The following is a 25,434-nucleotide window of genomic DNA, read 5'->3' as shown; positions in this document are numbered from 1 at the left end:
AAACACGTGTTTTCACGATTCACTTCCCATTAGATAATAATAAAAAAAGAATGACAATCCAGTTGTTTGTCTTGAACAAATCAGTTTGATCTTGAGAATAAAAAGATTTGAGTTTTTATACATACATTGACTAAAAGGTTGACAATGAAGTGAAACTCAGGATTTTAGTGAAATATTTTAATAATTGTTTCCATGAAGTCAAATGTCATTAGTTTTCTGGGCTTAAAATGTTCCACACTTACACGATAACGTGTGTAAAATGTTAAAAGTTGATCTGAATGTTTTATAACTCCTTTAAAAATGAGTTTTGAGAAAATATCAGTGTGGAAATACTTGAATGGGGCGGATCTGGCAACCCGCGGTGGGATTAACCGCAGTTCATTGGAGGAGGAGGAAGAGGAGGAAGTCTCTCCGGACTTTTCAGACGGATTAAAATATGAAGAAGCAACTTTATTTCTGTTTTAATAAAGCGGAGTAACTTCGGTGGCGGCGGGAACAACAACCGCGGAAGAAACGAGACGCGATAAAACAGCGCAGGTACTTTGTGAAGCTAGCTGTTAGCTTAGCATGAACTGAACCGAGCGAAGCCGCGAGAGAGGCTCCGCGAGCCGGGCAACGAGCTGACAGCCGCCCGTTCATGTTCCAGGAGCATGGCCGGGGTGCTGCGGGAGCTGAAGCGGGAGGTGAAGCGGGAGCTGGACGTCGTGTTGGAAGCGGGGCGACAGTACCCGCTGTCCTGCTGCCTGCTGGTGTCCATGATGTCCCTGACGGTGCTGCTCCACAGGTGAGAGAGATCCGCAGAAACATCCAGAAAAACACCCAGGACTCTGGTCTGACTCCAGGGTCACTCCAAGAAAAACACCCAGGACTCTGGTCTGACTCCAGGGTCACTCTGGTCTGACTCCAGGGTCACTCCAAGAAAAACACCCAGGACTCTGGTCAGACTCCAGGGTCACTCTGGTCAGACGGTCACTCCAAGAAAAACATCCAGGACTCTGGTCTGACTCCAGGGTCACTCCAAGAAAAACACCCAGGACTCTGGTCAGACTCCAGGGTCACTCCAAGAAAAACATCCAGGACTCTGGTCAGACTCCAGGGTCACTCCAAGAAAAACACCCAGGACTCTGGTCTGACTCCAGGGTCACTCTGGTCTGACTCCAGGGTCACTCCAAGAAAAACACCCAGGACTCTGGTCTGACTCCAGGGTCACTCCAAGAAAAACACCCAGGACTCTGGTCTGACTCCAGGGTCACTCCAAGAAAAACATCCAGGACTCTGGTCAGACTCCAGGGTCACTCCAAGAAAAACACCCAGGACTCTGGTCAGACTCCAGGGTCACTCCAAGAAAAACATCCAGGACTCTGGTCAGACTCCAGGGTCACTCCAAGAAAAACACCCAGGACTCTGGTCAGACTCCAGGGTCACTCTAAGAAAAACACCCAGGACTCTGGTCAGACTCCAGGGTCACTCCAAGAAAAGATCTCAGGACAAAAGTATTCCGCCTGACACTACATGATCTATAGTTGGAGGAAGAGAAGTGATGAAGATGCGACAATACTCCAAATACGTTGATGTTGCACCCGAAAAAAAGATGTTGCACTAAAAACACCTTGATTTTGCATGAAAAAAAACTTGGAGAGGGATGCTTAAAAGTGACCATGAAGCTACACTACTCAAAATAAAAAGTTGATATTGCAGGTTAAAAAAAAAAAAGTGACTTTTCTGGCAAACAAATTTTGCAGGCAATCAAAAAACTCATTTTGCTTAAATTTTCAGGAACATATTTTTTAGACTTTGTGGCAAATATTTTGTGAACTTGTGGTAAAAGTAACTTAACTTTGAATGCAAAAGGCAAAAAAAACAACAACTTGAATTTGCCGGCATAGAAAAACAAAACAGAAAAACAAAACGCGTGATTTTTGCTTGCAAAAGAAACTTGAATTTGTCGCCAAAAGTTGCCCCTGACTCCTGTTCCTTGGAAATGGGCGGAAAATGCAACTTTTCTGAAATGGTCCCAGTCTGTTTCCATGGAAACTTTTCAAAAACACTGTCTCTGTCACTGTGCAAATGACGGAAAATGAAACTTTTCCAAACTGCTGCTACTGCACGTGCACACCTCGGCCGTAATAAATAGTTCTCCTGCATTTTTCTGCAAAACTTGCAAAAACAAACCTGGGAAAAATTGTCCCGTCAAAGTGGATGGGATTATAGTGAAAAACCACAAAGTGAAAGGGGACAGTCGTCGTCGGCAGCGAGCAGCAGCCAAACACTGAATTTCATCTGAAATGTTCCAATTTGCATATTAATGTTAAAATAATTATTTAAAGATGTAAAGTTGAAAAATTTCTGATGAAATTGAAATCTATCTGAATGTATAACTAACTCCGAATGAGGTTCAAAACTTATTGACGAGAAAGTTTTGGTGGGAGTTGTACTTTGGAAGCTGTGTATTTAGGATGTAAACACTCACATTGGCGCTCATCACGAGACTTTGCAGGTTTCCCTGAGATCACGAGCGTCACATTATCCGAGCATCATGTGACGCAGCAGCCCGACCGGTTTTTCATCTTCAGTCACTTCACAGGCCACCTCAGGGTCAAATGTTTGTTTAAAAAATACCTCCTCATTTTATCACGACTTCCTGTGCTATGCTATTGAGTTCACTGGATTTCACTTAGGTTCACTTTTATACTGCAAAAAAGAATCTAATGATAATTCCTTGTCATTCAGTCTTTTTAGTTATAATTTACTTATAAACCATGAATATCCACTGATCATCGACACTGATGTTCTTTTTATTTTTTTACTTATTTCATCAACCTGAGCTTGTTCCAACCAGTAACACAAGAAACCAGTCAAAAATGTACTACAATAATTTAGAGTTTTGCATATTTTGTATCCTGAATCAATGGTTATGACAACTATCCGTTCCACTATATCTATATCTGATAAGAAAATGGCACAAAACCTTCCTTAATTTACAATATTTATGTGTTATTACTTTATTGGATGTGGCTATTGCATTTTGAAATAACGTTTTAATGCTACTTCAGATGCTTCAGTATTGAGTGAAGCTAAATCAATCTGCTCTGTGTTTGGTTTTATTTATTTTGGTTTTCATTCATTAACATTAATTTTAGTTTTATTATTACCTCGATTGATTTCTTATTTAATTCATCCAGCCATCCTTCCGTGTTTTAACTAAACTTTTTATTGTTATTATTTTATTATTTATTTCAATTGATCTTATATTTACTATTTTAATTTATTATTATTATTATTATTTTTATGATTACTACCACTACTATAGATCTTCTAATTCCATTTATTTATTTATTTGGATTTATTTTTCATTTGATTCAATACATTTTTTCTAATTTATTTACTTATGTTTTTTTTGCAATTTATTATTCATTTAGTTTATTTTTCAAAATGTACAAAAACATTAATCTTGAAGAAAAGATGCTCCGTACCAGATTTTGGCCTTAGCCAGTTTCCATCTGCATCCCTTATTCTCTTGTACATGTTTCACATTTGTGTGAGACACTGAATGGAAGAGTTCAGCGTGCTTCAGATAGTATAGATAGATAGATAGATAGATCCCCACTGACGTTTTCTTTTCTTTTCTTTTGTTTTTGGGTTATTTTACTTGTTTTACAAGATTTTTAATCCACAAAAACACACTGAACCTATACGGAGTGGACCTATACGAAGACACGTTGAAAAAGACAAGTATAGTATTGTGAGGATGAAATGATCACGGAACGTTTTTTTTTTATAAATCCATCATCAGTCGACTGTGGGTCTCAGTGTGGCGTCATCGTCCCTGCAGGTTTACCCTCCTCCTGATGGGCTTCTGGTCGCTGCTGGCCGGCGCCGTCACCTCCCACTGCTTCCTCGGTCCCGAGTCGCTCCTGCCAAACATGCTTTTCACCGTCAAGCCCCGGAAGAGGGTGAGTCTCGCATGACAACGTTTGAACCACACATGAAGCGTAAACCGTTCCTCACGGTCTCACGCTGTGATGCTGCTGTTTTGTCTTGACAGCGGCAGGAACAGGAGCTGTTTCCTCTCGGCCACAGCTGCGCCGTGTGCGGGAAGGTCAAGTGCAAACGCCACCGGTACGTTCAGAAGATCAGTGAAAAAACCTCGTTAGATGTACTGAGAGCTTCTTTTTAAAGTACAACAGCCTCACATGACTAATTAACCACGTTATTTGATGCAAATTACACATTTTATTGTGGATATTGCTTCTTTTTTTTAAATATTGCAGTCTGACTCATGTCAATAATGGTTCACAAGTAGTTGTTTAAATATTCATCTGGAAAAAAAAATGTCTTCGCGTAAACCAGTAGTGTCAAACGTGAGCTTTGGCCCACTATCGCGGTGAGTCTCAACTATTAAACTACCAATATGGAGGACAAAGCTAGAATACGGACTTCGGGGGCCACCATGTTTATTTCCTGGCGCATGGGCAGAAGGAACTATTTACAATGGGAGGGAGAGATGCACTCCGTCGCCTCCGTCAGTCTCTGCCCATGAAATGAAAGTTCTACCTTTGAAGCCGGTTAAACAAAGTCACGGATGCAGTAAATCTGAACACCGACATCATGTAAACGGCCCCCCCCCCAGAGTGGAGGGAGTTTTGCAGAGACTCGGCCTGAGACCCGAGCTGAGGTATCGGTGACGCTGCCATGAAAGCCAGCAAACGAGCATTAGCCTCACTGCCAGGGTGAGTTTAGAAAAAACCCATCATGCAATGGATATAGGAGAAGTTCTTTGGACCTTTCACTGTATTCTGTATGGAATCTATCAAAAGCCATATGTCTTTTATGCTGTTTCTGGATCACTGGAGCTGATTGTGTACGAAAGCATTTGACATCTTGGACAGATCATCAACCTTGAGTCTCCAGTTAACCTCAAACATGTTTTTGGAGATCACGCAAACCTTCAAAGGTTTGAACCAGGGATTTTCTCACGGTTGGGACAAGAGTGCTAACCACTACACATTACAGCCCCCGGTTGAGTCTCAACATTATTAAATATCGACGCACTATTTCTTTCTTTCAGTGCTTGTGTGAAACCATTTGAATATTTTGGGTGTACCGTAAGTTTCCTCCAGAGGGCGACACTCGCATTGTGAACGTGGGGGTTCACGGATGTTTGTGTTCACTGCAGGCCCACGCTGGTGCTGGAGAACTACCAGCCATGGCTGGACCTGAAGGTCCACTCCAAGGTGGACGCGTCCATAGCAGAGGTACCTCAGCTCGTCTTCATACCCTCCACTTTCAGGCTGTGTGCAGCTCCTCATCCTTCCTCTTTCTGCAGGTCTTCGAGTTGGTTCTGGAGAACTTTGTGTACCCCTGGTACAGGTGAGAAGAATCCCTGGCACGACAAGGGTTTCGTTGGTTGTTTTTAACAGACAGACGTTATTTCAAAGTTCTTCCTCTGGTCGTAGGGACATCACAGAAGACGAGGCGTGCGTGGATGAAATGAGGATGACCTTTCGCTTCTTCGCCTCGGTGATTGTCCGCCGAGTTCAGAAGGTGACGCTCATAATCAGAAATGTTTTTCTTTAACCATAATCCCGTGTAACCCCCCCCCCAGAAAATAAAAATAAAATAAAATCCTGTTTTAATGACCAGTTAGTGTTAATAGTTACCATTTAGACAAATGACTTCATACACCAAACAGACATTGATGTCATATGAGCAGTGCTGTATTTGATCAAACATTAATCGCTTGATGTTTTCCTCTCTTCTTTCTCACCGTACGGCAGGTGGACATCCCCGGTGTGTTTGCAGACAAAGTGATGAAAGCTGCCATGAAGCACATTGAAATCATCGCGGAAGCTCGAGGAAAGGGTCAGAATATTGAAGCAGTTCCCATAACACAGACAAGAATTTCATGCTTGTTGAGTGATATCAGGACATTGTAGTTCCTCCAGCAGTCGAAACCTCGAGCAGCTTCACTAGAAAAAGGTCCAGGATGTCCTGAACCAGCACTAGTGGTCACCTTTGTTAAATAGAAAAGACTGTGTCAGCCTCCGTAGCCGTGAAACTGGAAGCTGGTTCCACATGAGAGGAGACTGATGTCATGAAGTCATGAAGTCATGAAGGTCCCAGAAAGAGAGAAGGTTGTCAGGATGTATTTGCTGATCATTGTATATGTGCTGTTTGCAGTAAACGGCGTGGAAGGTCTACAACAGGCCGCTCTGGAATTGTACGGCGCCGACCTTCACGTTGCTCTGCAAAGCCGCAAACACGAGCTGCTCTACCTGAGGAAGCTGACGGAAATGCTGTTTCCTTTCGTCATGCCGCCCAAAGCCACCGACTGCAGGTGTGTGTGTGTGTGTGTGTGTGTGTGTGTGTGTGTGTGTGTGTGTGTGTGTGTGTGTGGTGTGTGTGGGTGTGTGTGTGTGTGGGGGGGGGGGGGGGTGGGGGTGGGTGTGGGGGTGTGGGTGTGGGTGTGTGTGCTCAATAACTTCCCTTACAAGCTATAACAACCTGAACCCAAAGAGACATAAAGCATCAGTTTTTGTTTTATTTCTAACATCTTCATGTTCAGATAAAAAGAACGCAGCATCACAAAGTGAACATGATACGTGGTTTTGCTTCATCCTGCAGGTCTCTGGCTCTTCTGATGAGGGAGGTGATGGCTGGATCTGTTATCCTACCGACTATGGACTTCATGGCCGACCCTGTGAGTGGATCAGAATCACACGTTTCTGCTCTGCGACGAATAAACAGCGAGCATCTGTTCCACCATGTTGACCCGTTTTAAGTGCAACTACACTGCAACTTTTTGAACACAATCCCTGGTACCTGATTAAAACTGATAAATACTGATCTTATGTTATATTGGCCTCAGTTAGCTCGATTTTAAACGGATTATTATCTTAACCTAAGTTGGTCTTTGCTATTGCCTGATAAACTGATAAACAGTTATCTTGTCTTATGTTGTCCCTTGCCAGAGCCTGATTCAGGCCCTGTTTACAACTTATCAAGTGAAAACGCATTTTTACATTTCCGTTTTAGAAAAGTTTTGCGTTTACACGGCAACGTTTTGAAAACGATTTCCTTTTACATGGAAACGGCAGGAATGCTGATAGTGTTTCTTTTGGGCTACTAGTGGGTGCTGTTGTTTTTGTAATGAAGTGACAGACACATGCACGCAGAGAACAACACGCTATAAACATAAAGAATGGAAAGTATACAGACAAAACAACTCCCAGGAGACTGTGGAGTCATGACACTCTGGAGGCAAACATTGTCCATCTACTGAGCATGTGCACAAGAGCTATTTACTACGGCTGTGGCGCACATGTGTAATAACAATGTTTTAAAGAGAATAAGCATTTTCCCCCATTTCCACGGAGTTGGACTGTTTTCAAAATCTTCCGCTTTGGAAACCGTTTTGAAAAAAATTCAGTTTTCAGTGGGTCCGAGCGCCGCCGCCGTGTGAACAGACATCCAAAATATTTTTCAACAGTATAGTACAGGGAATACGGTATTCCAATCGTCTGATTCTTATAGTCATGTAAAAGGACTCAATAATCTCATTCATAATTCATTTGAGCTTTTACAACTTTTTGCTCCTAATAAATCCAGACTTTAAGCTGAAGCCTCACTTCTTTTGCTCTTTCAGGATACTGTGAACCTCATGGTGCTAATCTTTGTTGACGACACTCCGGTGAGTTCAAATATCTGAATGCATATAGAATAAGAATGATGTCTTTTCAGGAATGGAAACCCAAGTTTTTAAATTAGCAAAACACGATGCAGAACAATGTTGCTCGTCAGATCTTTTCGACCTTCCTCACCTTGGGGTTTTTTCTTCAGCTGATCTTAAGCTTCATTTCCACTCTACAGAATAGGCTGGTACTGTTTGGTATTATTTAGATATCTCATCAGCCGTATAAACCCTCCTGTTGTTGTTTACATACACACTGGCTGTTTAGTTAACTGGAATTATTGAAATGTGGGCACTACACTGCCCCCTGGTGTTCTGACGCTGCAGAAGCTCCTCTCAGTAACAGGAGAGAGGAGGAGATTCAGCTGGAGCGGGATGCTGACGGCACATCCAAACTTTTCTTCTTGTTCTTATGGTTTGTTCTGAGAGCATGCTGGGAACTTTACTGGGTCGCCTGAGCTGCAACGCAACAAACCGTTTTTGTTGTGGCTGGTCCCGAAATGTTTACTGCCGTGTGATGATGCGGCTGTTCACAACCCCGCCTACAGTTTTTTAACGTACTCTCCGCGGTGGGACCGCGCAACAGAGTTGGGTCTGGGTCCGTTTACTGTACCGGCACATTCTGTAACAGTAGAAACAAGGCTTTACAAGACTGAGATTTTTTCTTTTTTCTTTCTGCAGCCTGAAGAAGCCACCGAGCCTCCATCTGCCTTGGTTCCATTTTTACAGAAATACGCCGGCATCTGCAACAAGAAGCCTTCAGTGAGTGTGTCTCCGTCTGATCTCAGAGGTTTTGTTTTCTTGTAGAACAAATTGTGAGTCTAACCTCTGCTTCTGATGTCTGGATCAGGGAATTACGGCGGAAAATGTCTACAATAAATCTAATTTTAATGAAACTTGTCCAAAAAACGTCTCCTATAGCTGTTGCATTCTGGGTGTTTTTACAAACTCACCCCCCTCATGGCAGGGCTTTGAGGCTAATTCCGTTTGTTTGCTTTCATGGCAGCATCACTGATATCTTAGCTCAGGTCTCAGTGTTGAGTTTTGTCGCTGCGCTTAAGAAAATTGCAAAAACAATTTCTGTTTTCTTTGCCATTTGCTTGGATTGGAGCCTCATGAAGGCCGGTTTTGGCCCTCGGGCTTGATGTTCAACACCTAATTTAGATTAAATTCATCCTACATCCAGTTATTTTAGCCTCATATTTTTATTTTTGTTGTCTGTATCTTCTCCTTCTTTGTACTTTCTCTGTTTACTTTTTGTTTCTTATTTTCTCCCCCCCATTTCATCCTTTGCTGTTTTTTTATTTTTTCTGTATCGTTTCTCTATTTATTTATTTGTGTTTTCCTAATGATCATGTGTCTCGTGATGTGCAGGTGTTGAAGCTGGAGCTGAAGGAGATCCGGGAGCAGCAGGACCTCCTCTTTCGCTTCATGAACTTTCTGAAGCAGGAAGGAGCCGTGCACGTGCTGCAGTTCTGCCTCGCCGCGGGTGAGAGAAGCGCCGTCATGAAGGCCGCGCTCCATTTATTATGGCTGTGAGAAGAAGCTGTACGAGTTTGCGTGTTGTCGCTGTGTCATGAACCAGGATCTTCTCATAACCCCAGGATCTGAAGGGTCCCATTGAAATGTGCAGATTGGACACATTGATTTGTTAACGCTCCGCTGTTTGCCTCCAGAGGAGTTCAACGACAAGATCCTGCGTCCGGAGCTGGGCGACTCTGAGCTGCAGAGTCTGCACGGCGAGGTGGTGCACATCTACGAGACCTACTGTCTGGACGAGAGCATCGACAAGATCAGCTTCGACCCGTTCATCGTGGAGGAGATCAAGAACAGTGAGACACTTTGAATCCAGACCATATTTGCATTTAATGTGCTGTTCAAGAATGCAACATGTATGTTTGAGATTTTTTTATTTTTTCGAGTGTAGAAAGCGTTCATGATGTAGAAAATGATCAAATATAAACAACTTTCAAAACATTGTGATTAAATTGCAGACTTGTTGATAAAATATTACAGAGAAGTGTATTAGTAATGCCAGTTCGCCCCCTAAAACTCAAAAACATCAGCTTGAATCATCATATAGTTCTAGGTTTAATAGTTTTTTGTTACGGTCCCCGTTTACACGACAATGTGCAAAAATTTGCACATGCAAGGCGTTTTCACTTGTAGCTAGGGCCTGAGTGGCACTTTGGTTTTTCTTTACATGGTTCAGGTACTGTTGTGGTTGTAGTAATTCACTGCACTATTTCCAAAAAGATTTGCACGCTTTGTAGAGAAGAGCAAGATTAAATAAATTGCAAATCTCGTATTCTCATTTATACCAAAAAAAATAAAAAAATACATTTCAGGAGACATTTTAGTAAAGAAAACTGCTGAGTATGAACAATAACAGGTGATAGAAATTGAAACAAAGAAAGCCGGAGTTGATTTCACTTCTTTCAATGTTAAGATCCTGATTAAAAAAAAAAAACCAACCAACTGAAAAAGCGGTGATCTGAGGATGAAATCGTCTGTTGTCTGTCACCTCCCGTTCAGTCGCTGAAGGATCGTACGACGACGTGGTGAAGCTGCAGACGATGACCTGCCTGTTCGAGGCGTACGAACACGTCCTGTCGCTGCTGGAGAAGGTCTTCACCCCCATGTTCTGCCACAGCGACGAGGTGAGGCTTCAAAACTACACACGTCTAAAACTCCACTTCCTGTCAGCGTTTCCCTCGATTTTCACTCTTCACTGTGTTGAATATAAGAAAACTGGGAGTCGATGTAAAGTTGTTTTTTTATATATACAAAGTGTGACGATTTCCAGAAAGTATTCAGGCACAAGAGTGAACATTTGGACTTTTGTTATTTTTTAGTTATTTTGTTATCGAGGACAGCTTGTGGCTATGAGTTTGACAACCAAACAGTTTATGCATGTCATGCTTATGTCAGACTCTTTGGCTTTTCTTTTTCTGCAATAATAAATGAGTCTGCAATACCCAAACTACATCTTCAGTTCAACGTATTGTCACTACAACTCTGAAACTTCACATCTCTCACACTAAATTCAATCATTTTAACGTATTTTTCAAATTTTGCCCCAAATATGTGTTAATTTAGTTTTTTTCAGAGAAGATATAAAATAATTGAAACATTTTTTCTGTAGAGTTTTATTATTGGTATATTGATGTATTAACATTTCTCTCTTTCTGTATGTTAGAATTTTTACATCTTTATATTAGCTTCAGACGATATGCAGCTGTTTTGTTTGTTACAGTATATGTAAACTATTTCAGTACTTCAGACATCTGCTGAGAGGAGCCGAGTTCACAACAAGAAACTCCAGAATCAGCAGGTTTGTCAACTTTATTGTTTTCATGAGTTGTTGTTCACTTCGGCTCATCGATTCAAATCAGATCAGAATTTGATTAATCTCCTTTTATTCAAACCAGGTAAAGATCTCATTGTGATTTAGGCGTCTTTTAAATGAGTGACCGGTTTAAGGCGGCAACATTAAAGCCTTATTTAGGCGACAACATTGTATTGTTTTTACATTTTCGTTTCAGTTTTTTGTTTACACGGCAACGTTTAGAAAACGATGGCAGAAATCCTGAAAAACTGTAGTTTTCGTGTTTGGCCACTAGTGAGTGCTGCTGTTTGTTTTTGTAATGAAACCACAGACACGATCGTGCAGAGAACAATATGCCATTAAAAGTAACACGGACATTCGTAGGGACAGATGACAAAATTGGATTGCTATATTGGGTGACTGACATTATTGTTATTGTCCGTCGACTCCCGCATGTGCAGAAGATCTACTTCATGAGCGCCGTCGTGCACATGCACAGGAGCAGCGTTTCAGAAAAGTTGTGTTTACCCCCCCCCCCCCCCCCCCCCCCCCCCCCTCCATTTACACCGTTAGCGTTTTCAAAAAGTTCCACTATGGGAGCCGTTTTCAAAAAGTTGCATTTTCAGTGGCTTTGAGCAGCGTTGCCGTTTAAACGGAAACAGTTTTCCATTTTCACTTGAAAACGATTTCGTCTAGTCAGTCGCACCCTGCAGGAGAAGAAAAGTAGGATTAATAGGACACTTCCACACAATAATAATAACTAACAATCATAATAATGATGATTATAATAATAATGAAACACGCAGTAAAAACAGAAATCCAAGAACATAATGTCTGTGGTTCATGTTCAAAATGGACCTTAAAGAAGTATATATTTATTAAATCTCCTCAAAACAACACTTACAGGTCTGAATCTGTTTAACAGAAAAGTCCTGACAGGCTATTCAAATTATACATATGAAGTTTTTTATTTAAATAAACGTTGTTTTTCTCCCTTCTTGCCACATTATTTTGTTGTTACCCGAGTTGCGACTTATTGTCACAAAAATAAAGTTAACCAAGGTAAAGTTTCCACATCAGTGACTCACACTCAACTACTTTTTTATTTTTTGTGCTTCGATCCAAAACGCATGACATTTCTGTCCTTTTTCTCTCAATAATAAAATCTGTTATCTAATTTTCTTCTTTAATAAAGGGACTATATTCCCTCTGTTAAGGGGATTAAGGGGTGGGATTCCATGTCGCTGCGTTAATGTTCCTGCTCAGACGAAGGCCTGCCACCTACTAAAAACCACCAGCTGAGAATCATCATTTTATTTTAAATATCATCTTTATTTTAGAAAATCAAAATCAATCGATTTCCCGTCTTGTCATCAAGTTGCTGTGATATTTGGACCAGAATGGCAAAACTGTGCCGCACCCTCGATATGAAGCACGTCTGAGAAGAGAAGTGACCCGACGGTGCCTCCGCCCGAGAAACTAAAAAAGTGTGTCTTATTTCAGAAATAGCTTCAGTTTGGAGGAGAACAGGTGAGTACGCCCTCGGCATGTTTGCAGACAGTCTGCAGAGTGCATTGCACGTACAGAGCGTCTCCCTCTGCACGCTGGATCAGGACAACATGGTTTTATTTACTTGATCCCAACACCACGAGCTGCTGCTGCTGCTGCACTCTTCTCTCTCCCAATGTTTGAAGCACACAAGCGCAGCACTCCGTCTGTTTCCTCTGAATGGTGAAAGCACCTGGTTGAGTTTGAGAAATACGCCGCTGGTCAAAGGTTTTTCAAAACCTGTCGCTGTAGAAATATCCTTCAAACATGGTTTCAGATGCACATTGCTTCCTGTCGACCAGCAGTGTAGCTTCAGCCGTTTGGAAAGAAGGCATGTCTGCACGCCTGCTGCACGAATCACACCTTCATACCTTCATAGAGACTGTGTGTGTGTGTGTGTGTGTGTGTGTGTGTGTGTGTGTGTGTGTGTGTGTGTGTGTGTGTGTGTGTGTGTGTGTGTGTGTGTGTGTGTGTGTGTGTGTGTGTGTGTGTGTGTGTGTGTGTGTGCGTGCGTGCGTGCGTGCGTGCGTGCGTGCGTGCGTGCGTGCGTGCGTGCGTGCGTGCGTGCGTGCGTGCGTGCGTGCGTGCGTGCGTGCGTGCGTGCGTGCGTGCGTGCGTGCGATTTAAAAAAAAAAAATAAAAAATCAGTCTGATCAAGTGAGATTTTCCCTGCTTGCACCAGAATCTTTTCCAAACGTGGGGAGTCGTTCGGCATCAGCAGGATCGGCAGCAAAATCAAAGGAGTTTTCAAGAGTACGACCATGGAGGGCGCCCTGCTGCCGCCCAGCGCCATGAACGACATGGACGACGACACGGTGAGCACCGACGTGTGTCTGTGCTGTTCTGAACTGCTGTGGCGTTCAGCTACGAGAAGAAGGTGTAGGAGCCAAGCAGTTGATTCACTTTATTTATTCATCAGTTAATTAATGTAATTTCAAACCCATTTTAGTTCTGGGGCCACATACAGCCCAACCTGAGTGGGCCAGACTGCTAAAATAGAGCTATAACAACCTTAAAATTCAAACCTGAACCCGAGGGTTCAACATGGTTTATAAGATAAAAGTAAATCTGTAAGATAAGAAGACACAAGACTTTCAAAAAACGTTCAGTTGATCCAGACAGAGACAGTCAGCCAGTGCACCGCCTTTAAACCCGGTGTGATGTGTGACGTCAGGTGGAGGAGGCCACCGTAGTGATGGAGGATGACTCCGCCGCCGAGCTGGCCAGCGTGCCGGGCAGCCAGAGGAATCTGTTGGCGTGGACCATCACCATCCCCTACATCGACCTGTACGACGACGACGTGAAGAAGGAGAGGGTCCCCGTCTTCTGCATCGACGTGGTGCGAAACGACCGGAAGGAAGGTGGGTGGGGGAATTGCACACCGCCGTGAGCGCCGCCGCGCCAACTCTGATACGAGAGGGCTTTATTCCCGCAACCCTTATGATTGCTGTGATTTTTCCATCAAACCAAATTTAACTGGAGCCGCAGATCTCGTTTAACCTTCAAAATGAGTTTGTAGTTTAGTTTGGAAACAAAAGCGGTGTCTTATCTGGCATTTAGGAAGTTTCAGTTACACTTTAGGAGGCCAAACATGACATTTCCAGTGGTTTTCGTACCTGATTTTAGAGGTTTCATCCTTCTTTTCCAGCATCGTTCAGACAATTCTGACATTTTAGAATAGAATAGAAAAGAAAAGAAATACTTTATTACTCCCAGAGGAACTAGGCCTCGCTCCACACAGAATTAATAGAAAGTTGAATATCAGATAAAACAGGATAGAAATTGAATAAATAATTTTGAATATGAATATATAAAAGACTTAACAGTGACTAATAGAAGCATAGAAAGGGTGAAATTAACCAAAATACAACAAACAATATCTACAGAGAGGAGTTCTAGAGTTTTATGGCCAGAGGAAGGACATTTTGATCATTTCGTCTCCTTCCTAAACAGTTTTACTATTTTATTTTTTTAACCCCTTTAAGTAATTCTAGTATTATTTTCAGATAATATCATACATATGTGTTAAATATAAGCATCTCCGAGACACATCCATATATGTATATATATATATACATTTTTAAATACAAAAATGAAGCGCTTTTACTTGAAGCGTTGTCGTGTGAAGGGGGCCTGAGTGTCTGGGTACTTTAGCGTGTGAGTTTGAGTCCAACTCACATCGTCCCTGATCCTGGACTCTGGTCTGTTCCTTCTGTCTTCCAGCGGTGGGTCATGAAACTGAGAAGTGGTCGGTCTTCAGAAGGTACCTGGAGTTCTACGTCCTGGAGTCCAAACTCACCGAATTTCACGGTATCATTGAGTTTTTCGCCTCATGTGAAATAAATATCATCCGTTTGGATTTTCATGTTTTTGTTTTCGACCTTATTTTTTTCTTTCTTTCTTCTTAGGCACTTTTGCAGACGCACAGCTGCCATCCAAAAGAATTATTGGACCAAAGAATTACGATTTCCTCTCCTCAAAAAGAGAAGAATTTGAGGAATATTTACAAGTAAACCACTCATTTTAAATGTTGCAAACATTTAAAAAAAGGGATTCTCAGACTGATGATGGAATTAGTCTCTACAACTGAAATTCATTCAAGAAATCTTATAGAAATACATTTTTTCGCTCCATTATTACACATTGTTAGTCAATATTTCCAGCACAACAATACTTATTGTGGGGTGATCATGGCTCAGTGGTAGAGGCAGTTGTCGAATAACCGTAGGGTTGGCGGTTCAAATCCCACTCTATCAAAAAGTCATTGTCGCCGTGTCCTTGGGCAAGGCACTTTATCCATATTGCCTCATATGAATGGGTATGAATGTTGGTGGTGGTCGGAGGGGCCGTTGGTGCAAAGTGGCAGCCATGCCTCTGTCAGCATGCCCCTGGGCAGCTTACTATTATTATTATTATTATTATTGCTTTACTTACTAATTGATTATGAATAGAATATAATGAAGCTGTAATGTTAAACTCAGCTGCTGTAACCTTTACCTAGAAGAGATTCACGTGTTTTCATGTGAAAAGAAGAAAGTGTTTTTTGTTACTGGTATAATTGGAAAAAACACTTTGGCTCCTGTGTGTAAATGTGCATTCATTTTATCATCTATACAAGAGAGCAAGCCATATTGAGAGTAACCCGGGGTCAGCACAAACTAAAGTGTGCCTTAAGGAGTGTGAAGTGACGGTAAATGTACGGGTTCCACTCTCCGATGGTCCAGTTATGGCGTCAATTTAGTGCCAAAAACACAAGCGCATAAAGACGTGAAGAAGCTGTTGAACTCGCAGGCCACGCCCCCTCACGGCAGACACACGTCTGTGAAGCAGCGTTTTAAGTTTTCAACTGCGCAGCTTTGTTCTCGCTTCCAATGTTTTCAGAAATACATTTTTCTGAACTGTTTCAGTAGTAAAAGAGAAAGTTTTTTGTCTGAGCCGCGATGTTAATCCGGTTTTAACTGCAGGAACTGACAGCTTTGAGTGATGCGTTCAGGTGCATCACGTAACTCCGCCCGCCGACATGACAATGAGCTGCGGGGCTCAAACAGTAGCGAGGTCACATGCTGAACACGATTAAAATATGACTGATGGTTATTAGCGTTCATATCCAGTTTTGTCCTGCGAACCATTTGTTTGACACCCTGCAGTGGACACATGCACTTAGCCACATGTGATTTGTTGTGCGTGTGCGTGCAGAGACTCCTGCAGCATCCGGAGCTCAGTAACAGTCAGCTGCTGGCAGACTTCCTGTCTCCTCACAGCATGGAGACCCAGTTCCTGGAGCGGATGCTGCCTGATGTCAACCTGGGTATGTCGTACATCAATCACCTCCTCCACTGTTAGAACCACATGGCACAATTCTCTGACATATTCTCGAGCTGTGTCACGTTCTACAACTTTCTCACATCCTACAACTCTGACCTGGCGCGCCCGTTCACACTCGGCGTTAACATGCGTTTTGCCATCTGATCATCTGAGACGCTTGTTAACGCCTGGTGTGAACCGACCCATATTCTTGATCCTTCACATGTTCCAGAACTTTCTCACAGTACAAAGCTCTCGCACAGTTCAGAACTCTGCCATATTCCAAAACTTTCACACGTTGGAGAACTCTTTTCTTGCTGTCATTAAAGTCTTTATTTCTTGAAACACATACAAACAAGACAGTATTACTTTTAATTACAAGACATCTTAAGGCCTGTGATAAATACTTGCATACAAAACAACCAGAGGAGATCTTCAACAATTACAGCAGTGAAACAAGCAAGAAGGTTTATGGGCACGGCGATCATTTTCAAAACATTGCTGTATAAATATAAAACTTTTCTGAAATGTGATTGGCAATTTCAGTATGTCGTTATCGTGTGAACGAGGCCAGAGCCTCTTCAGTTGTCAGAGGTTTTTATTTAAGCTCACCGATGGTTTGCCAGAGTTTGAGACGGAGCGCAGCAGGAACTCAATGCCTTTTTTAATGATGAAAAATAAAATGAAGTGTGACGTAAAACCATTTAATTATGTTATTCAAACTGACATCCCTGAATCTACTGTTGATTGATTTCTCGCGCTTTATGTGATTGCTTGTGATTAAAACTGTGTTTTTCACTGTGCAGGTAAGATTTTCAAGTCGGTTCCCGGAAAGCTGATAAAAGAGGTGAGTTTTCTCCTGAGCTGCTGCAAAAATGATGGATGAACTCAGAAGGTTCTGGACTGCTGTTTCATTCCTGACTTCAAATGCTTGAATTATGACTCTTTTTTTTTTTTTTTTTTAATCCAAACCAACGAAACAAAGGGAGTCATGTTTTCTTGAGCAGGGTGGAGGACAGCGGCTTCCTTCCACATGTGCTATAGCACTATAGAACACTTAAGTCACCTTCTTAAAGAACTGCTCCTCTTTCTTTGTTTTCGTCTCAGTAAATCAGTGAGAGCTGCTGTGATTTCAGTCCGGCATCATTGGAAAAGAATTGAAGGATTTCCTGTGATTGGAAAGTGATTGCATATACTTCCTTATAGTAATGCGTTAATCCTCACCGCACGGACAGTGTGAGTGTGTGTGTGTGTGTGGGGTTCCATCAGGAAGACATGGAGGTGTTACAGTTCAAAGAAAATGAGGAAAAAGACATGAGGTTTACAAATGGAAACAAAGCTTTTCATATTGATAACATCAATTAAAACAACAAAAACATTAAGATAGACGACTATATTAAATAATCTAATAATCTAATTGAAATGTATAATGTTTTAATATTACATATTACATTAATTATTCATGTATTATTTAAGTAAATAAAATAGTTTAATAAAGAATGTATTTTATTTAATTAATCAAATTTACATTTTGATTTTTTTTTTTTAAAAATGGAAAAATATGTTAAATAGTTTTATTACATGAAATCTTGACAATAATGTTCAATATTTTTAATCCAACACAAAAAAGTGTAAGCTTGAAAATTTAAGGTGAAAACATTTTTAATAAAAATATAATGCTGCGAATTAAGTTTCATAAAACATCAAATATTATTAAATAGGCAATTGAAAGTTTTAAAATACTACATATGGAATCTTTAAAATGCATTTTTAAGCTAGAATAAAAAAAGTATTAAAATATAAGACTTAAAATGCATACTGAATAATACTTTAAAATTTTGAGCTCAAGAGGACGGAGTTTAAATGCAAAGCTTTAAATTAATAAATTAATAAATCAAAAAGCAGAATATATTGTTAAAATTAAGAATTACAATAAAATGTTCAGAGCAAAGTGGTAAAACAAAATTGTGTGGTCTTGTATTTTCTCACATCTTTGTGCTTCAGATGATGAGAGTTCACAGGTTAACAGAATATTCAGTGAAGATGTATTGTAACTTTGTCTTGGCGTGTTTCCACAGAAAGGTCAGAACCTGGACCAGTTCATTCAGTCCTTCTTCAACTCCTGCGAGTCGCCCAAACCCAAACCCAGCCGGCCTGAGCTGACCGTCCTCAGCCCCACGGCCGGGAATAACAAGAAGGTACCATCGCTCCCACACCGGAGCCGGACGCACCGCAGCACAACCTTTCTCACGCACGCACGCACGCACGCACGCACACACACACACACACACACACACACACACACACACACACACACACACACACACACACACACACACACACCGGCTCAAAACAGCCCGTTTCCTTTCAGAGATGCAGTATAAAAAAGGTCAAGGAGAGAGGAGATGATGTTCTTCATGGGGGGGGGGGGGGATAAATCCTGAGTCTCAGAGAGAGAATAACATTCTTGACACCAGAAGTCATGAAGCTAAACTCCCTTACGAAGAAAATTAGTTCAGGGAATTTCTGGAGTGATTGTGTAATTTCTATAATTCCTTGATAATATTTAAAATGTGCACATAAACCTGAAAAAGAAAACTTGACATGGTTCAAAAGGAGTCGGGAGAAGGATAAACCGATTAAATCCTGTTACTAACTGCTGCTTCATGGATATTGGGGGGAAAAAAGGAAAGTTCCTCTAATTACGGCTGATTTTCCAAGCAGTAGTGAAAGTGACCGCTGGAGCTGCGAACAGATGCTGCGCCTTAAAAACAACAAACAGCTCTGGAAGAAGTTTTTATTTATAAGAAGCACAAAATACTAAAGTGACGATTTGCTGTTGAAGCGACAAACACACAACATCAATAATCTCACCTCACTCTCTTTCAATATTCAATATTTATTTTTAGTCTCTTTGGCCCCAGTGTGGTTTTAGAGTGCTGTCATAACATGTTGTCTCTTCCTTGATTGTACTTTAACCACACACACCTTCTTTCTTGGTATCTTGGTCACCTATTATCTGGGATTATATGTTGATGGAATAATCTGCAATTCCCAGAATGATTTGATCCCACTTGTTTAAAGAGAGGACGAGTGAGAAGCAGCAGAGCGTCCTGTCTGATCGCTCTCATTCACTTTGAGCCTTTAACCTCTGGGGGGCGCTACAAAGCCGCTCTGGCAACTGAAAATGTTCCTATAAAATGTTATTAATTACATCAGGATTACGACAGGGAGGCGCAGAAACAACAGCAGCATTGATAATATTGATATAGGACACAGGTTTGCGATCTGTATGACCTAAAAAGACGTTTTTCAACACTTAACCACTGACTAGCCTGTCTCATGGCGGTCTAAACCAGCTCACGTTCCCTGTTAGTGGGTGAACAATCCCAACGCTTGGTGAATTCTGCTTCACAATGAGAGGAAGAGTCGACGTCCAAGGATCAAGAAGCGACGTCGCTATGAACGCTTGGCCGCCATAAGGCATTTAACCCTGTGGTAACTTTTCTGACACCTCCTGCTTAAAACCCAAAAAGTCAGAAGGATGGTGAGGCCCCGCTTTCACAGTATATATATATACTCTGCTTTAGCTACTTGAATCATTTTCGGCCTCGTTGATGTTTTCAAGTTGGAAGGAAAGACTTTCATTACGTTTTGAGTGTCTGTTTATATAACTTATTGAAAATTCTCCAAGTCCGTCTCTGTGGACATGGGAGGGGAAACACAGCTTTTCTGAAAGGCTTTTACTGTGGTAGTTAGTTTGTTCTGCACATGTTATGATGAATGAATGAATGAACGATAAGAACAGTGTTTCCTCCGTCGTGTCTTAACTCTCAGTCCAGATTCTCCTGGACTTGGTAGTTTTATAGTTGACAGTCACCTTAATAACAATCCAACTTGGATTAATGTTTACACAGTTTTGTTCTCGGCTGCATGTATGGCTTCATTACAAAAACAAACAACAGCACCCACTAGTGGCCCAACGTGAAAGCTGCACCGTTTTCAATATAGTTTTAATATGGCTTTAAATTAGTTTGTTTGCGTGATGCAAAGCTCATGTGCTTGTTTAAAGATACTAAAATGTGACTCTATAGACTTGGCGATTCTTGCACACAGTTGGAAAATGAACTTTTCTATTTTCCTTGTTTCCCCTGCAGCTCTTCAGCAACCTCTTCAGGAACAACGCCGTCGTGTCCCAGCGTTCAGACAAGAAACACGGCGACAACGACTTACTGGAGGTGGACGGCATGTACGACTACATGATGTATGTGGGTAAGTGAACACAAGGCTGTTTCTTGTCAGGACCCTCGGACACGCCGGCATTCTGCGTCACAGCGCCTCTCCCCCGCGGCTCTGACTGGAATTTTACCTTGAAGTGATCGTAACTCCTGCCTCCTCTTCATGCTCCTGAACAGAAGAGATTTTTATGGCTCGCTCACTGATTACATGCCGACGATGTTTTCGTGTGGCCGTGCAAAACTCTCAGATCTGTAACGTCAGCGTCTCAGTGTTCGTATCATGTGACCTTGGGCATCAATTCCAAGTGGACTCTCCTGTGTTTCAGGCCACGTGGTCTTCCACATACCGGACTGGCTGCACCACATGCTTGTCGCCGGGCGGATCCTGCTCAAGAGCACGTTTGAAGCCTACATGGACCAGTACATGCAGTCCAAGCTGGAGCAGATCCTCCAGGAGCACCGCGTGGTCTCCCTCATCACCCAGCTCAGAGGTACGCCGAGCGTCAATCCACCCGTTCAGACCCTCAGCTCAAGCTGCTTTCTGTCATTTGGCCTCCATGAATCAACCGTCAGGTCGTTTATACACTGATGAACCGTCTGAGTCATGGGGGAGAGTTGATGTGTAAACACACGAGCAATGGCAGCAGCCCATGACAGTTTTTTTTGTTTTCTTTTAATAAACTAACTCATGAAAGCTGATCTCATCTTCATCGTCCCGCCTTGCAGATGCCATTTTCTGTGAGAACAGCGAGGAGAGAACAGCGGAGGATAAACAGATCAGAGCCAAGCAGACGTTTGAGGAGATGATGAAATATCTGCCAGGTGGGTTTGTTGGCCGCGCGCCAATCCTCACAGCTTCACGGTCTCGAGGCTCCACAGACGGCGAGATTTTCCGCCGTCTCAGACTAAAGATTGGATCGTGGGAGAATCGTGGGTCGCTGAGCAACGACCGTGTCTCTATTGTCCTCCTCGTCTGTTTTCAGGATTTCTTTCCAAACACATAAATGCCACAACGCTGAGGCGCCATTCCTGTGGATGTTTACATGAATGCGGCGACAGAGCAAGACGCGAGTCGGCGTGTGTGTGTGTGTTCGTACAGTCTGCAGATTATTTAAATCCTTATCGTGCAGTGTGAGAGGCTGTGACGACTAAAGATCGTTAAAATCTCACAGTGTGGGGGAGCCTTTCTAGAGATGCACTGATACCATCTCTTTGAAGGACGAGTACTAACCTGTAGCTACTTTCCAAGTACCAATACGAGTACTAATTAAATGCCATTAAGCCTAATTCATGCTCCCACTGCACGGACAGAACTCACCCTGGATGCCATCTGTTTGCCCCCCAACCATCAGGAAAGCGGTTCCGCAAAATAAAATCTCCTACAAACAGGCTAAGGAACAGCTTTTTCCCTACAGCTGTGGCCTCCATCCCCTCCGGCGATGTTTAAAAAAGGAAAGCAGACTAAGTGTCTTGACTTTTGTTGGTCTTTGCTGCCGTCACCATTTTTTATTTTTTCTTGCGTTTTATTGCTTACATTTAAAAAAAAAAAGTTATATATTTTTGATGGTGTTTAAACGTTTAAAGAACTTTGTTTGTTCGATTCCAGACTTTGTGGGCAAGTGTGTCGGCGAAGACGCAAAGTTGGAAGGCATCCAGCTTCTCTTCGAGGCTTTGCAGCAGCCGCTCCTCAACAAACAGGTACAGGGGAGTTTCTATTCTGACTTTAATTGTAGATTTTTAATGTTCCGTGATGTCAAACGTAGTGTCACTTCAACAGAAGTCGGTTTTGTTTATACAATGTGTGAGTTTTACCAACAACAAAAAAAAAACAATCCCACACATACAATAATTAGAAAAGAGAGAGAAACTCCTTAATAACAGCAGTAATGATGATAACAAACTTTATTTACAGAGCACCTTTGGTCACAGTTGAGTGTTATACAAGAATTACATGACTTACATAAGATGTTGCTCTTTAGTTGAACGGTTTCTATCAACAAACGGGTTGCCTTGTTATCGATGTGCAGTCTGAAGACTCCCCTCCTCTCGTCTTCCTCAGATGACGTACGTCCTTCTGGACATCGCCGTGCTGGAGCTCTTTCCTGAACTCAGCTAGGTAAACAACCGACAGCGGGGAATGTAAGAGAGGATACAGGAGGAGGTTTATGTTTGGAAAAGAGTCCCAACTGGTCTGAAGCAGTGAGACGAGGCGAAAGAAGCTTCGCCTCGTCTCACCTCTCCTCGGTTTATGCTCTCGGAGGAGGTTTTAAAAACGCAAATAAATGTTTAGAACATTAGTTTTAGTTTCTGTAGCTCAGGAATAAAGTGACATTTTGGTCTGTTCTGAAAGCGTTGCTGCGGCAACTGAAACCAAATAAACACAGTTTAGGATGAAATCACCCAGACATGCTGAAAAAGAAGAAATGACGATTCAATTCAAAGTTTCTGCAGAATAATGTTGCATATTTAGCGTTGGGGCAGCTGGTATGCTGTTTATTATTAAACCTGCAGAGATTCTGTGTCGTCCCATGATGCACCTGCAGCACAGATGTATTCAATGGATTCATCACATGTGGGGTGTTGTTTTAGCTTTAGAGTCCACATTTTTGCTTAAAGCAATAAACACACATTCACATGCCTTTTGGACACAAAAAGTAAAAAAAATTGTTCAAGATTAAACAGCTGCAGTTGTTCATTTTGATTGTTGATTGAAAGTAAATGGATTAAAAATCCCCCAATCCAGATATCTCAGATTTAAAGCTTTAATGCTGCACTGAACAATCTTTACTTCATTTAAGTACTTTCAAAAGCCTAAATCGATTCAAATGAAGTCATGAAAATGAAAACAAATGAGATTCTTTTAGTAGAAATAAAATGTTAAGACTGTAGTAACACATTTTGTTTTTAAGTGTCCAGAGGTTAACAGTGTCAGGACCAGCAAATACCTAGAAGTCGCCCTGGGGGGCCTCATTTTATCAACAAATGCCCCACGAATGTCGGCCGTGACAAAGTGTCCTGCACTTCAGGAGACCTTTGGATCCTGGCCAGACGAGCCTCTTTTGCTTTTTGCTCACAGCCTCCATTTATTTCAGAACAGATCCGTCTTCACTTCTCACTAATGAAGAAACACAAATTCACAAATCTTAAATGGTTTGTGTCCAGGTTCAGTCGATTAAACTCATTGTACATCCCAACAAACCACCTTGACTTTAATTCTTTAGCTTTTTATTCTCACAGATCTGCAATACAATAACACCCAAAATGACCATTTAGGAAGAAAACTAGGTAGGGATGAAAAACTGTAAACAAGAAAGCAAAAGTAAAACCACAAAATATCCCAACATAACCTACATAAAACATGCTTAGAGCGTGGTCTTTAACAAAAAAAACCCGTAAGGAGTCAAACGTTTGCAAAAATACAAATTTCTGCGATGGAAGAAGTTCTGCAAAAAGCAGAGAGGAGAGGAAAGAAAAAAACAGCTACTGAGATGTAAAACCTATGTCATAGACACAAAATGAAATACAACACAAAAGAATGTACTTGTGAAAATGGCCTCAAAGACAAAAAAACTGGCTTCAGAGAAACAAAATGGAAAGACTGAACAAAGTCCACAAAAAACTGTTTCTTCAAGATAAAAAAATAAAATAAAATGCAAGAGAGAAACAGAATTACAGACAGAAAGTCTCCAAAGATGTAAAACCACAGAAATAAAATCAAAGATACAAGATGCAAACCTACAGGTAAAAACAATAGCTATCAAAGTAACTCTACCTGATAAGTGGCTTTCAAGATACAAAACTACAGAATTCTTTTTTACAAAGATGCCAAACCAAAAAAAATTGCTTTATTCAAAGAACTACTACAAAGATGTACAACAGAGATATTCAATGAAACCAACTTCGAAGTGGCAAAACGTCAAAATTTCCAACAAGACGAGGCAAAAACAGAAGAAGACACAAAACAGCTGCAAGGAAACGGAACACAACTGCAAAGATTCAAATGTTGCTCCAAATACAACGGAGGCTACAAACGGCAGCAAAACTCCAACCCTCGGCCTCAAAGAGTCAAAATACAAGGAAGACATTCCACCAGCTACAAATAAATCGGTCAATAAGAATTGAAGGGAATGAAAATGAGACGAAAAATAAGTACAATTGCAAAGAATTTCCAGAGAAATAGAACTAGATAAAAAATGTCTTCAGGTGGACAATAAAAGAGCAAAAGAAGACAATAATAACGGATGTAAAATGAAGAGAGACTAGAAAGAGACAAGAAAGAAACTCTAAAAACCTCAAACAATCCAACAGCCTTCATTTGGTATCCGAGGTTTCTACGCTTTAAAAAAAAAAAAAAAAGAGTCGTCTGTCAGTGTAAATGCGACGTTCTGAGAACAGACCCTCTGTTGATGTGGGCGGTCTCCCTCCGCTCTTGGCCCTGAATCAAAAATGCTCGTCTTAGATTATAAATGTCAGAGGTTCCGGGTTCGAGTCCAGCTGCTCACACACTTTCTACTTGTGGCCGTCTGCGGCAGGAACGCAGCTGCTCGCAGTTTTACGATCGTGTCATTTCACGCTGTACGAAGTACCGCGTGGGCGTTTCCTCGACTCAACACGAGACTATTGAAGACGGATTTTTTCACCCCCCGAGTCATGCTTTTGTTCCCCCCCCCCCCAGCAGGAGCCGAGGAGGCGCTCATCCTGTCGACCAAGTGCAATACTCTCACCTGTTTCCAAAGCTGCGGGACAACCATTCCTCTCTACACTAAAGAACTAATAAAGACATTTATTTATTCAAACTACTCTGGTTAGTTTGTTTTGCACTTTAA

At 41.7% G+C, this 25,434-nt stretch overlaps 1 protein-coding gene across 4 annotated transcripts; it reads left to right on the top strand.

The window, feature by feature from the left end:
• Positions 1-363: 363 nt before the first annotated feature.
• snx14 (sorting nexin 14) lies at positions 364-25,408 on the top strand. Of its 4 annotated transcripts, none has more exons than XM_080490554.1 (30): positions 364-537; positions 647-784; positions 3,833-3,953; positions 4,046-4,119; positions 5,177-5,255; positions 5,327-5,370; positions 5,457-5,544; positions 5,778-5,862; positions 6,181-6,337; positions 6,625-6,700; positions 7,646-7,690; positions 8,372-8,452; positions 9,065-9,179; positions 9,367-9,522; positions 10,226-10,350; positions 10,966-11,024; positions 12,522-12,548; positions 13,249-13,381; positions 13,741-13,927; positions 14,790-14,876; positions 14,975-15,075; positions 16,263-16,374; positions 17,177-17,217; positions 18,449-18,568; positions 20,528-20,642; positions 20,935-21,099; positions 21,335-21,430; positions 22,215-22,306; positions 22,668-22,724; positions 25,287-25,406. In XM_080490554.1, exons 2-29 carry the CDS (start codon positions 651-653, stop codon positions 22,722-22,724), a joined length of 2,772 nt encoding a protein of 923 aa, XP_080346680.1. In that variant the 5' UTR covers positions 364-537; positions 647-650; the 3' UTR covers positions 25,287-25,406. The 4 variants fall into 4 exon arrangements, with proteins under 4 accessions (XP_080346680.1, XP_080346681.1, XP_080346682.1 ...); XM_080490555.1 differs by having other exon boundaries at positions 25,284-25,405; XM_080490556.1 differs by lacking the exon at positions 12,522-12,548 and having other exon boundaries at positions 25,284-25,408.
• The last annotated feature ends 26 nt before the right edge of the window (positions 25,409-25,434 follow it).

This window comes from Lipophrys pholis (assembly GCF_963383615.2).
Source record: "Lipophrys pholis genome assembly, chromosome: 21".
NCBI classification, from domain to species: domain Eukaryota; kingdom Metazoa; phylum Chordata; class Actinopteri; order Blenniiformes; family Blenniidae; genus Lipophrys; species Lipophrys pholis.
This window is presented reverse-complemented; position numbering and strand designations above follow the sequence as displayed.

Coding starts and splice junctions, on each gene's coding strand:
- snx14 (XM_080490554.1), top strand. CDS start 651: ATGGCCGGGGTGCTGCGGGAGCTGAAGCGGGAGGTGAAGCGGGAGCTG. Junction 7,691..8,371: donor TCTTTGTTGACGACACTCCG/GTGAGTTCAAAT, acceptor TTCTTTCTGCAG/CCTGAAGAAGCCACCGAGCC. Junction 17,218..18,448: donor CCGGAAAGCTGATAAAAGAG/GTGAGTTTTCTC, acceptor GTGTTTCCACAG/AAAGGTCAGAACCTGGACCA.